The sequence below is a fragment of the Neodiprion virginianus genome, chromosome 7 (assembly GCF_021901495.1).
Source record: "Neodiprion virginianus isolate iyNeoVirg1 chromosome 7, iyNeoVirg1.1, whole genome shotgun sequence".
Taxonomy (NCBI): Eukaryota; Metazoa; Arthropoda; class Insecta; order Hymenoptera; family Diprionidae; genus Neodiprion; species Neodiprion virginianus.
Genome location: NC_060883.1, coordinates 23541566 through 23555379, shown reverse-complemented (window position 1 = coordinate 23555379; position 13814 = coordinate 23541566). Strand labels below are relative to the sequence as shown.

General features: G+C 38.7%; 1 protein-coding gene across 15 annotated transcripts in view; it reads right to left on the bottom strand.

The window, feature by feature from the left end:
• Positions 1-101: 101 nt before the first annotated feature.
• The window catches only part of LOC124309303 (uncharacterized), a 28165-nt gene continuing 14452 nt past the window's right edge, over positions 102-13814 (bottom strand). For 6 of the 15 annotated variants that reach the window (XM_046772822.1, XM_046772820.1, XM_046772821.1 and 3 more), the window contains exons 5-22: positions 13528-13794; positions 13146-13257; positions 12838-13041; positions 12610-12725; positions 11544-12520; positions 10626-10851; positions 9817-9897; positions 8793-9091; positions 8122-8559; positions 7718-8030; positions 7293-7615; positions 6951-7179; positions 6356-6562; positions 5942-6217; positions 5662-5869; positions 5371-5582; positions 4788-5270; positions 102-4039 (exon numbers count right to left, since the gene is read on the bottom strand). In XM_046772822.1, coding sequence (XP_046628778.1) covers positions 3966-4039; positions 4788-5270; positions 5371-5582; positions 5662-5869; positions 5942-6217; positions 6356-6562; positions 6951-7179; positions 7293-7615; positions 7718-8030; positions 8122-8559; positions 8793-9091; positions 9817-9897; positions 10626-10851; positions 11544-12520; positions 12610-12725; positions 12838-13041; positions 13146-13257; positions 13528-13794 — 5045 coding nt within the window. In that variant the 3' untranslated portion in view covers positions 102-3965. Of the gene's footprint in view, positions 4054-4787; positions 5271-5370; positions 5583-5661; positions 5870-5941; positions 6218-6355; positions 6563-6950; positions 7180-7292; positions 7616-7717; positions 8031-8121; positions 8560-8792; positions 9092-9816; positions 9898-10625; positions 10852-11543; positions 12521-12609; positions 12726-12837; positions 13042-13145; positions 13258-13527; positions 13795-13814 lie in introns of all 15 variants that reach the window. The other 9 variants (XM_046772829.1, XM_046772825.1, XM_046772824.1 and 6 more) reach the window with 9 other exon arrangements.

Genomic DNA, 13814 nt, shown 5'->3' with positions numbered 1-13814 from the left:
ATGTTGGTAAGGCTCGCTGTTCGTCGTAAGTTGTCGAGTTTTTTTCTTCCAATCTTTCTTTATCAAACATCATAGCATTTCTATGAATGTAATTCTTTGATATTCTTCCTCTCTTCCTTTGACGAAATGGAGAGAAAAAAAGAGGATAACGAATATGTTCAGGGAGATAAATTATTGAGCGAGGAAACTGCTAGCTATTATAGCCGCCCAGCGGTTTATCCTTTATAGTTCTGCTTTTCTAAATCACAGTCATACGAGCAACGGCTAATAGTCACCAAGCAAATTTCTTCGCGTTATTCAACGAGTTACGAAAAATATGTATGTATAAATAAGAAAAAAAAAAATTGTAAATAATAATAATAATAGTAGTAATTTTCAAGAAACTTATTTAAAAATCTTATCAATACTGGAAAATAGCTTACTTAAAATTTAAATCAAGTACAAAATGTGGTAAATTTTACTAATTGTTGTTCGAGCGAGGCAAGGATGAGGATTTTACGAGACTCTACAATATCGCTTATCGGTCGCAATCCCCATTTACATAAGGAAATTTCACTGTCAGAGAGCGTCTTAGTGTTCATCTTCTGTAAGTTCCCCCACCCCCCATAGAATAAGGTCCTTGACAACATCGTGTTACGCAATAATCCTATCATGTGCTTTTCTGCATAAGATAAAAATTATCTTCAACAAATGACGGACTAATGGCTAATTTTTCAATCGAACCATTGTTATTTCATATCTGGGTGACATTTTACTGCAAATTTCCGAAGAAATCAAAGAACAATATAATCTGTGACAAAAGTCATATATTACATATGTGATAAAATTGAAAGAATTGTTCTGAGAAGCTAGTTTAAGTACGCTATTTCAGTTTTCTTGTTTTCTTAAAAGTATCAAAGTTGTGAAATAGTCCGTTGCTTCAAAATCCTCATTGGATTGTAAGATTTTAGAAAAAAAAAAAAAAAAAAATAGAAAGAAAATTCAAGTAAACGTAAAACCTCATGAGTAATCTTTTACAGAAAAGTACATGTCGGATATGACAAATGAGGTAGAACGAACACGTCAAGACATTTCTATATCATTTCATGCAACAATGATCAGAGAAATTGTTAAATTACCTAAAAAGAAATCTTATCGCGAAATATTTGCGCTTCACTCTGTCAATATTTGCTTGCAGCACGCTTGCCGCGTTCTTAAATTGGTGTCGAAAAAAAAAAAAAAAATTCTAATAATAATAAATAAATAGTAATAATTATAGTAAATCGGTAATTGCAAAAATTATTATCGGGCAGCAAAAGTATATTATATATATGTGTGTGTATATATATATATATTTATATTTATATATATACACACACAAATAATGGTATCAAGAGTTATCAATCATTTGGGAACACGTTTTTCAGTTTATACGGAGGCTGGAGGGTGTGAACCAAATGGCATTTGATTATGAGGGAGTGGAGGAAACAATCCCGAGCCAAAATTTCAATGACGTGTAGAGGCCCAGTTATATGTAATTAAACTGAACCTAATCCTGCCTAAACTCGTAGAAGTAATTATAATAGTGATTAATATTTTCTTATGTTATTTTTTCTGTTTTTTTTTTTTTTTGTTTTTTTTTTTAATAATAACTATCATTCTACAAATTACAAGACTATATCCTTTACTATACTTCAATTATTATACTCTATTTCTTTATATAATATAATATAATTATATTGTTTTTATTTACAAAATATGTAGAACATGCGCTGTCTGCTGTTTAGCTACAATATATATGCGTGCCGTCGCGCGAGACCTGAACATTTTATCGTGCACTTCCAGAACATTTTTTGCTAATTACAATATCTATATTTTACAGCCAATTTCTCAACAATATATTTCCATTTTTTATTATATTTTTTTTTTTCGTTATTTTGCCAAGATTCAACACATTTCCGCAACGATTTACAGAGCGTTCTTTCGAATAAAATTGTGGTAGAAAAAAAAAGGAAAAAAAAATTGAGACAAGAATTATTTATATAGATTCAAACAAGACCGTTAAAACAAAATATATTGGGCGTCGATGTATATGTGAATACATAAATGTAAATCTATATGTATATGTGGTAGGTAAAAGTAGATAACATGCTAGAATGTGAAAGCCATTTTCATCAATGACGAATTGGAAATTGATTAACAGATCTACACGCGCCATACTGTATACGAGTGTAAAATACATGAGTCACGGCTTGGACAGAAAAAAAAAGAAAAAAAAAACATCATCATATAGCCAATATAAAACCGCTTAAATCTAAGGTGGCCATTGGAGTAAAAAAAAAAAAAAAAAAACAAAAGTGACCATTTTTTAAAAACACCTATAAAATACGTATAAATACGTTGAACCTTAGCAAAGCCTTTTAAAAACAGTCGATAAGTACTTTCAATAATATTGGAAATATTTTTTTTCTTTAAATTACATATTAATACGATCTATGTTTATTAACTATCGGGCAATGAATTGATTAACCGTTAATATAATAATACACCGTTAAATAATATAACAAGGGAATTGAACGTCATTCGCACTTTCCCTGGATATCATCGTTACCACACAATGGCACCGTGTCTTTATCATGTCCTTCTCAAATTAACAGAATAATTCAACGCATTGTCACCAAGGTTTAACACGAACGAAAAATCGCTTCTATGATTACAATGATTCGTCATCACGCAACATCCCAAGCGCGAGACGTACTATACCATTATTTACACTTATATCATATAAAACACATTTTTGTTGATTGCGTCATCTAGATTTTGTGCAAATATTTTAATACATATATAACTATATATATATTTATATATTTCTATGGACTTTGTTCTCGAGTTTTCGTGTTTTCTTTTCTTTTTTTTTTTTTTTAAAACAATTATCAAGATATATATATATATAGTGTAGATATATGTATAAAATGTTAATCTAAATTCTATAGAATGACTTAATAGCGATAACGTTTCATTAAAACGGACCGACGCATTTAACCACCGGATCACGTCTTTTAATGTTTCTTTTTTATTATAAGTTTTTCTCCCATAACATTATTATTATTATTAATATTATTATTATTAACATTGGCATAGGCCTCGTCCGATTCGCCCCGCATCAATTACTACATAACTACAAGAATCAGCTACACGTCTTTTGAATTATGCCATGCTTAATTCGGCTACGGGTACAAATCACAGTTGCAAGTAACGACATAAATTTGATCAGATATAAGATTCGAGCGTTACCCAAGGATTCATATACAAGTACGATTTTTTTTTAAACTCTAAATCACATACCACGTGCTTAAAACTGTAAAAGTTTTATAATACGTTTTTTTTTCCTTTCATTTCCTCTGAAATATTTCAGCGATATTGCAGTAATTTTATAAATTTACAAAATAACGAATCCTAACTTTGCTGAACAAGATTCAAGCCAATAAAGTTCATCGACGAATTATTGCACAAGCATTCGTAAAGATATAATAATAAAAACGAGACACACCAGTTTTCCGATACCGATATACCACTTAGTATGCAGAAAACTAAAACATTCTCTCGACAGGAGTTTGACATAATATTATTTAATTAAACCACGTAGCCGATCGATGTAAGACATCCCCGCCCGTATTCAATATCAATAACGATTGTGTGCCCACGTTAACGGGAGAATAGCACTCGAGTCTCACGAACACGTTTCGCCTGGAGAAGGAAATTCGAAGAGATAGGAAAAAAAATATAACAAAAAAAAAGTGAAAAAAAAAGATTTAAAAAAAAATGTAAACTTCTTCTCCCGTCCCAGCTAATCGTTTCACAGAGACTACACGGTGCGGACGATGCGATTATTTTGTTCTTCTAATAACGATGTTCTCATAACATTATGAGGCGGATGCGCTGCGGGGCGAGGGGGTACGCTTTCTATCACAGTTGGCGCGTGGGGGCTAGCTACCGCTGATATTGCCGACCGGCAGCGAATGAGGAGCACCCATCGACGTTGGGGGGGCAGTAAGAGGTCCTGTGAAGTTCAATCTTTAAACATTCGAGAGGGTAGTAAGAGTGAGAGAAACTAGAGAGCAGAGATCCAGTGATTTGCACGTTAAGGGGACTGTAGAGGTTCAAGATTTTGAAACTTTGCGTAACTTTCATTGTTCATAACAAATTTATGGTACAAACTAATAAAACCGGTTCATACTTTCAAGGGTGTTCATTGTCGTGTTTGTGAATAATTATATTGTATGATATGGTTCCTAGGTCGATAATACGGACGGTCCACAACGTAATTAGTCCAGAGTAATCAAATCCGAAATTTCTTTGTCTGGGTCTCTTCATCGGGCCTCTCGATATCGATCACCCCTGAAATGTAATCCTTAGAAGATGTTGTCACGATTTTATGATAACAAATGTCCCGATTTTTTGTTAATTTAGCGTTTTTCGGTTTCCATTTTTATAATTTTCAATAAAAAGATTCAGACAGAGGGACTCCGGATTAGATTTCCCGTCCGTGTGGAATCGTGATAAAATTCAATTTTACCTCGTTGGACTAATAATGTTGGACCGTCCATATTATTGACCTGGGAACCATCCCATACAACATAATTATTCACAAATATGTCAATAAACATCTCTGAAAGTATGAGCCGATTACATTCATTTGGATTATTGTCATAAACAATCAAAGTGACGCAAAGTTTCAAAATCTCAAACCTCTAAGTCCGCTTAATACCTGGATCTAAGAGGAGATATAAGGAAAAACCATCAATTACCGTTAACCCCAGGTGAGGACTCCGACACCGGTAACGGGCTGACCAAACTGCTGGCGCTCACGGGCGTCGAGTTAGCCTTCAATTTTTGCCGAACTTCTCTTATTTTCAGTTGAAGACTCGCTTTGGTAGGAAATATATCGGCATGATTTGCCTGAAATGAAGAAGTCGCCTGCGTCGTCGGGAAGTAACCCTGTTCTTGAAATAACTGCATAACGAGCTTTCGTCGCTGCTCCAGTACCTTCCTGTGACCTCGTTCGTTTTCACCTCTGCTCGCACCGGTTGTCGCACCGCCAACCCCACCGCTGGGAGTCTTCGGAGTCCGCGGTGAACTCGGATCAACATCGCCGCCTGGATCAGTGCTCGTTCTAAATGCTTCTATGTTGAAGTCGGGACCAAAAAATTGATTCCCCGTCAATTTTACACTGCTCGTCGACTTAGGGGTGACTGACATCGATATGTCTGACTCTGTATCATCCTCATTCACTGTTAATTAATATGACAAAAAAAAAAATAAAGTTATAATTACACTCTCAAGTATTACTCTGTAATTTTTGTCTGCACAGTTTTCAAATATACTACTTACAACTGGGTCTATGAGGTCCCTGCACAGATTTCTTACGATAATCCTGCATGGATGAAGATAGGTTAGACTGATGTAGTCCCGGTGTAACAGAGACATGAGGTGATGCACCTGTTCCACTGGTAATGCCGATCGCGCTCGGACTCTGGATTTCCTCTGGCTTGAATTCTGGCAACGATGAAAATTTCTCTTGGAAGTTAACTTGCTCCAGAACCCTAGAAATATTATACACATGTGATTTAATCAATTCCTCTTCATTTTTTATCTTTGTTATTACACTCCAAGTAGACATACAATTGCCTGTACCTGTCCATGCCGTCCTCGACGTTCTTCTTGAAGAAAGAACCTTTCTTCGTCGATGGTGACGACGCAGCCAGAAGCTCGGTATTGGAATTTTGTTGCAGCTGATCGAAGTTCTGGACAGAATTTGAAGGCTGCCGATTATCGGAATTCTGAGACGTCGGAGGCCCATGATCTCCCGCATTTGATGTGGGAGGCATTGCTGTTAAGAGTATACAATAAATATTTGCCATTTGGATAAATAGGTCGTTTCATCGTCTCACATGTTATTTACCCATTGATTGTCTCCTCTGTAGCGGAGCCCGACCAAGTTGCGCCGGTGTTGGAGCAAGCATAAATGGAGCTTTATTTGTCCCTACGTCGACGTTGTTCAAAGCGCCGATTCCTCTTGGCTCTTCCATTGCGAAAGATGTGTTCGACGAATGATCGTTGTTATGCGGCGTGTGCGGAGTATGCGGCGTTGAAGGTTGTTTGTGACTGTCACCAGGTACCGGAAGGTGAATATTAACCGTGTCTTTCCTTTCTTGATCTAATTTCAGAGCATTTACTGCTTCAACAAAATATAAACATTACTCTTTGACAAAGGTTCATACTTTTGTTCACCCATTAACAAAAAAAAAACTTAGATGTTAGTAATACAAGATAAAATTGAGCAGTAGTGTCTTGGTTTTTTGAATTGCAGACTTACCATAGAATTGAGCATGGTTTACAGTAGATTGATTATCATTTTGCTCAATTTCAGCAAGTCGTGTAACCGAGTGACCGATTCCTTTATAACTTGGTGTACCAGGACTTGGAGTTGACACTGGATAAGCTTTGCTCACAATAACGCTATGAGCTTCGACTTTACCACTGGTTACTAAGTTCTGAACAGATATACTACGGCCACTGGCATCTGAAAGAAAAGAGTAAACGAGAAAATGAGAAGAAAAATAATAAAAAGAAATATACTGGCATTCTTCCCTCACTGAGTCATTGGACAAGCTCCTTAAAATAAAGTAGCCAAAGTACATCAATATAGCTGGTAGCGTCAAGAGCCAAAGAATACGAATTTATGGTGACAAAGAGTACAATAAAACACAGGCGTCAAATAGTTTTCATTTTCAGAGGGCAATGTACCTTGAGTTTCGTTTGAAAATAGAATGAACACAAATAAGAAACAAAGCTTTACCACGTTGAACGGTACTCAAAGTGATTTAAACACACCAAGCTATTATTTCAAACTCCGTGCACGTTACGTGTGCATATTAGAGACGTGTCAAATAATAATTATAAACACATACCTGAAACAGGGATCTGGAAGTTTCCATACATTCTAGCGTGAGGCGATGCCTGGACAAGATACTGAGATCCTTGCTGGGGCTTTGAACCTGACATGACCTCATTGTTGACTACTGTGAGGGTGAGTTGGGGTTGGTAACCAGCACTGGAAGTTAGCATATGATGCATAGAGTTTGTTGACTGTATCCCCTGTTGTTCTTTAAGAAGCGTCATCATGGGTCTGACCTGTAACTGCCATCATCAAGAAGGCACCATGAAATAACATGCAGATTACGCGAATCTACCAGACTCTCGTGGCCCGAGAGAAAAAAAAATGTCAAACAGATAATCAACTTTTGGCTCACCGAATGTGAAACGATGGGTGAAGGAGGAAATTTCGGTAGAGTTCGCCCGTTTTCGTTCTGAATATTAGCAACGAGATTACTGACACTATACTGCGTACTGTACTGTTGCTCAATGTTTTTAACCGGCTCTGGTTTAACAACTTTCGGGGATACAGGCATAGTTATAAACGCGCCTCCCTTAGGCTGGAAACCCGTTACTCCGCTCGGATTAACAGGGCTGTGGTAAGGGTACGTTGTTGAAAGGACCGAAACAGTGCCACCTTTGTCCATGGATGCATGATGGTATTTTGTCGTAGTCTCCATGCCGGCGGATGGTAGTCGGGCTGTTACAAAATATATGATTAAATTGCAATCACAAATTTTCCACGTCGTTAGTGAATAATGTTAATTTCGAGCAGAACAAACGCGCCAGATACGAAATTTACCTTTGATAGGCTTAGGCCTACATGTTATGTCCATCTTGGTATCCTGTGCGTCGTGATTTTGACCACTAGCAGGCGAACATCTCGCCTGTGCGTAATTTTTATTCTCCACATTTTCATCCTGCCCCTCATTGTCACTGTCTGTCAATTTATCCTTGCACTTCAAGTCTATTTCCGGTTGCGGATCTTCACATATCACCATTTGATCGTCATCCGATACGTTACCATCCTCCTCCTGCTTCATATCAGACTCAGAGTTTTCAACCTGCAGCGGAATTTCGGAAACACGACGAGAATCGCGCGCTTGACCACCGATCTAAGAACCGAATATGTTTTGCGATTATGTGATGCAAAAACAGACAGACTATTCTGTAAGGGAGACTGGAAGAAAAATTTAACAAACTTACCTCGATATTCGGAGATTCGAATATGCTGGGTGCGAGTGCCGATGGTTCGTCGACTGTTCGCGGGGTTAAAGGCACGTCATCAGAGGGTGGTCCCATATCAGTTTCCTCTCCGGTGCTATTAAGTTTCCCTCGTGGTTCAGCGCCCTTGAATCCGGTAGTCGATGACTTCCGCCTATCTTTGCTGCACCACTTCCAGTCTGGATGAGCTTTGAAATGAGCCTCCTTTACTTCCGAAGCAAGTTCGTGGTACTTCTGTTTCTCTTCAGGTTTCAGGGCGTACCACCATTCGCCAAGAATTTTCGATACTGTTCTATTATCTTGATTGGGATGCCTTAGGTGTACCAACGCTCGGTGACGTTTTGAAAATATCATAAAAGCATTCATTGGTCGTCGTATTCGGTCCTTGGCCTGTAACATCGGTGGTTTTTTCACAGTTTGCTACAAAAAATGTAGCAAACAGAAAACATGTCATTTTTTCTCGATGCTAAAAAAATACTTCCAGATCGACGAATAGACTACATCAACAATCGATCGAGCGATCAATCAACGGTCATACAATCAGTAGGATAAAGACACGACGTGTTGGTGCCAGAAAATGGTCTTCTGGATCACGTAGAATGATTAAATAGAAAAAAGACTCTGAGTTGAAATAAATGAGTAATGAAACTCACTTTAAGTGGACTTTGTGGATCTTTGGTGTGCAGCGCACCGAGTGATTGACTTCGACGTTTGTTGATGCTGCTCTCTACTTCAGCCGGGGTTGTCGGTTCCGTCTCAAAAACGTCGTCATCATCCTCCTCCGCCGGAGTGATGGGTTCAGGGCCAGCCCCAGGACCATGCCCGCTACCATCGTCGCTAGGATTGTTGCCTGTACCCATAGGAATCGGGGGTGCACTCAACGGAGGGCTGAGGGCTGATGGCGGCGGACTGACCTCTGGCTGGTCCAACACTATCGTCTGCCAGGAAAAAGCTGGAATGAAATTATTTGGTTAGTTGTGATGAATGTGGTTAGTAACAGCATGGGAATAGCAGCGAAATTAGATGGGATCATTTTGAATATCATTTTTTGGATTATAATAAAAACAGAAAGAAGTGCTGCCAAACCCCTAGACATTACAATGAGTTAATGCAAGGTGCGAAATCAAACTAAGAGACGTCGGAAGGCGGACAATCATTGCGCAATATTTGTTCATCTAATTAATACTTGAAAAAAATTAATCCAAACAATCGTCAGATCAGCTGAGAGGTTCAATTGATAACTCTGAAGAAAACCTTCAAGTACGCACGTTGTTCGCATACAACATCCATAGTTCAAATTTGAAAACTGGTTAGTTGGAACATCTTGACCCTATATACAAGCAACATCAAACACCGTAGTGGCAGAAGTCATGAAAATGCGGTTAGAAGATGAGATAGAAGCAGAGTTAGCTCAATATCATGTCGCTGTTTTTGAATAATGGCAGTTACTATGGCTATTGATTTAATGTCAATTAAACTTGGAAGAATACGAAAAAATGTATGAAATAAAATTGGACCATCTGTACGCAGTTTTACAAGACAATTTAACATCTCATCGCTGCTTATATGATTACAGAAAATCGCAATTCCAGCCACCAAGTAATACCATTATTCGAATTGTAGTTAGAACAAGAGAGAACTCAAACGATGATCGCGTTCGCTTTCTAGGGTTCAAACCTTTTTTCCGTTTGGATACAGCATTGGTGACAAGTTGCGGTAGTTGGGGCTGATATGCGGGAGAAACATCGCGGCTTCCATCTGTGAAATTCTTTTCACTTAGTCATGAACTCTCCGAGTTTACTCAATCCATCGATTATGTTCAACACAATCGATACAACGTGATTTTTATTTTTACTTTCTATGAGACTTGAAAAGAAATTGACAACTTTCGAGGCAAACAACACGATTAGTTATAAAATTACTGTCTAGTAAATGAAACTTATCATGATGATGTAATTTTTCTAAGTAAAGTCACTATATTCTACGTATCCTGTTGAAAGTAGGCAGATAGAGAATATTTCAACATTTTTTTTACTAAGACCTAGTTTTGTGTCCGCTTACCATTCCTGTCAAGGATGTATAAATTTTGTGTGATAATAGGACATACGAAGACTGTAGTTTTATGATTTTTGTTCCAAAAACTCAATGCTTTTCATCTCCACTAATAACGAATGGCGTTTATATCCATAAAATCTAAGATTCAAGTTGTTTCAACACTCTAGTACATTATCTGTACTATTGATGATACATTGGATACGATAATACAAATAAATGTAAACGTTATAAAATATTAATAATTGTTTCCAATCTGAAGCATAAATTTTCCTGAAAAGAAAAAAAAAAAAAAAAGAAAAAACAAATAACAGAAACTGAGGTTTGAAAAAAAGAGTTGGTCAATTCTAGTTTGAAAAAAATCCAATAAATTAACTGGAGAGAAATATTGATAAGGCAGCGTAGAGGAAATAAAGATATTGTTTTACACTCACATAGAACTCCATTGTTCTTTTGATGGTTATCTTCTCGAGGCGGTTGGATTTTTGCCATTGGAGTCAAGTGACTTGGTTGAACGATGACGGGTTGGAAAACGCTGGTTGGTGGTGCCGAGTCATTAATGGTTGTCGTAGCAGACATCACAATGGTTGCCGGTGTCGACAAAGTCCTCTGGGAGTCCACGTGAGATGAAAGATGAAGCGGAAGGGTTACTTTGCTGACCTGAAAAAAAGAACGCATTTTGTATGCCTACTTCAGGGATCTGGCTTGCTAGATAAAAAGAATCCATTTTTTTCAACGAAACAATGTCATTGTACATATATACGCGATCCAAATGATTTTATAAAGGCGGAGTTTACACGCGACGCGCTCTCATAATTTTTCTGAATAAACAGCCAACTACAGTTGAAATTTCTAACATTTCAGTTCATATTATTAGTACATGTGTACCTGCACTCGTGCGGCTGATCCTTTGAACGAAAGAAGGAAGGGAGACGTCCTACGCCTCTTACGGGGTCGATAAACTTTTATCTTTACAAGCATTTAACAACGTACGTCCCCCGACCGTCTCGCAAGCCTTCGCTGTCCGTGTCTCCACAATTTAATTTAAAGTCTTCTCCCCCCCTTCTTTCCTCCCAGGTCTCATCCGTGGTTCACCTAATCCAAAATTGTCCTTGACATTACCGAGTAAAATAAAATCAAAGAATTCACTCGCAAAGAGGGGGGAAAAGAAAAAAAAAATCTAATTCGACAAAAATAACATCCCCAAAATTATTATGCATATGTATAGAGGCTAGTGCATGTTCATAACCATCCCACCGTATAGCAGAGTTTTAGATCACAGAAAATATGGTGCCAAATCGCGCGTACATCCAACCAAAATCATAATCAATAACAACACTGTTAACACTCACCTGTTGGAGAGCAGACATTTTTTCAACGTGGACGGACTGAGCTGCCGGTGACTGGGGGGGTTGACACTGTGTTTGATGTAAGGGTGGTAATTGTCCCAAATGATTAATCATCGTTTGTCTATACTTGTCGTCTTGATTACTAACCAAATGTCCACTAGACAATGGCGTTGCTTCCATAGTAGTGCTTTTTATCACATACTTTTTCTCATGTTGATGAGGCATTAAATACATTGTCTGAGTCTGGGTCAAAGGTTGAGCGTAGTCGACGGGTTGGTCTTGAGGTTTATGAATCATGGTTAGATTCTGCCCTGGTGTTACCGAGAGTGGAACATGGGGTGAGTGGGGTGGCTTCAATAGCTGATTGTTAGATTGCGTCACTTCCGAATGGTTCGAAAAACCGTTGTTAGAAGTCAGGGCATGCTGCAATATTATGCTTTGTTGCTGCTGATGCTGCTGTTGTTGTTGCTGCTGATGTTGGTGTTGGTGTTGTTGTTGGTGTTGTTGTTGTTGTTGTTGTTGTTGCTGCTGTTGCTGTTGCTGCTGCTGCTGTTGTTGTTGTTGCTGAGCCAACGACGTAACAACCGACGGATGCCTTTGAGGCGGACTTTGATCGGGCCATGTAGGGATGCTTAAACTCTGGCTTGCCAATAATCTACTAACGGGTGAAATCCGGATCACACTGGCGCCGATGCTTGCTGGTGGTGTTTGACCTGGTCTCCCGTTCGGCCTGACTAGCTCTGGTCTAATTACGGGCTGCTGATACTGACCCGCGAAATTCTGTTGGGTAGGGGAATGCTTCCATTTCGCACCAGGTGATATTATGGGAGGAGGGTGATGCGCTGGACTCGATATTGGCATGAAGACGTTCTGATTCAGACCCAACAACGGAACGGGACTCTGATTTATACACGGCGATACAGAGGACTGTCCCGTAGGTGAAAAGGCCGGGGTTGCTGAACGCGAACTCCCCAGTGATACTGAAATGAGAAATGTCGTTAGAGATGATTTTGTAAATGCACTTTTTCGTGCCTATGAGCTGTAATTGATGGGAAAAGGAGGAGCTTACCAAGCATGTTTGCGGCCTCAGTTTCCTCTTGGTCGAAACGTCCGGCTATTCTTCTATCTGCGTAGTTTGGAGACGTGTCGGAATCCCGTGAGGTTTCTTCCCCGTCCATTTTACCCCTGCAAAAAACAATACGATAAAATAACGGAACGAAAAATACGACCGAATTGTCTTGAAATTGGGTACGTTTTTGAAACAATAATGCGACAAAATAAAATCGTGGCTTCTTACCCGGGAAACGTGCTAGTGCCCCTGAATCCTGAACCCTTCAGACTAAGGTGGCGAGAGCAGTATCCTCTCCGCTGACTCTCTTTTGAGCATCCTTCTTTGCTGCAAAGTCTGCGCCATTGTTTACCATTGAATTTTTTCCGGATTCCACTAGACGTCGCTACTACGTCACCCTTTTTGTATTTGTGTGGCGTTGCCGCCTGAGATCTGTTGATAGTGTTTCGTAAATTAATTGTCGACTACAACGTGTTTTAAGGAAATTTATCAAAGATAATCAAAGCTCCGTCTCGTCGTTTATTTGTTTCACTTACCTGGGTGTGGCCGCCTGGGAACGAGGAGTTATACTGCGTTGCTCGACAAGGCTGCTTGTACTTCCACGGCTTTGCATACTGCTCCTTTTACTGCTTCCTGACAATTTTGCATCTGTCAGTTGAATACGAATACAATTATTTTCTACTCTGACCTATCTTGAGCTTAATGTAAAAGCTGTTCAAATTAAAACATTTTCACAAAATTATGTTTACTTTGTCTGGTTGGTTGAATCATAATTTTACACACACAACGCTTTCTAAATTATATGACCTCAGACCACAGGAAAACAATATCCCTACAACTCAAAGAACTAAAAATAGTAGAGAGAATGTGAGAAGCCTTGCTATACTCGACATAAAAAAAAATATGATAACAATTTACCTGCATCAGAAGGAAACCTTATATCCTCTCTGCCCAAATCGTCGTCACTTTCCAAATCCTCGTATATTCTACTTCCGTTGCTTATGTTCAAAGTGTTGTTTCCTGATTGGACGGAACCTGGCAACTCCAATAAGGGACTCGTCGCCCTACTTCTGTAGTATGCATTTCCGTCATTGTGAGCAATAAGTGAAGCATGCGGCGAAGCATGATGAAGCTGTAAGACCGGTACCGACGCAGGTGCCTCCAACGAATTTCGATAGCCACGATCTGACGGAATAAATTACTGA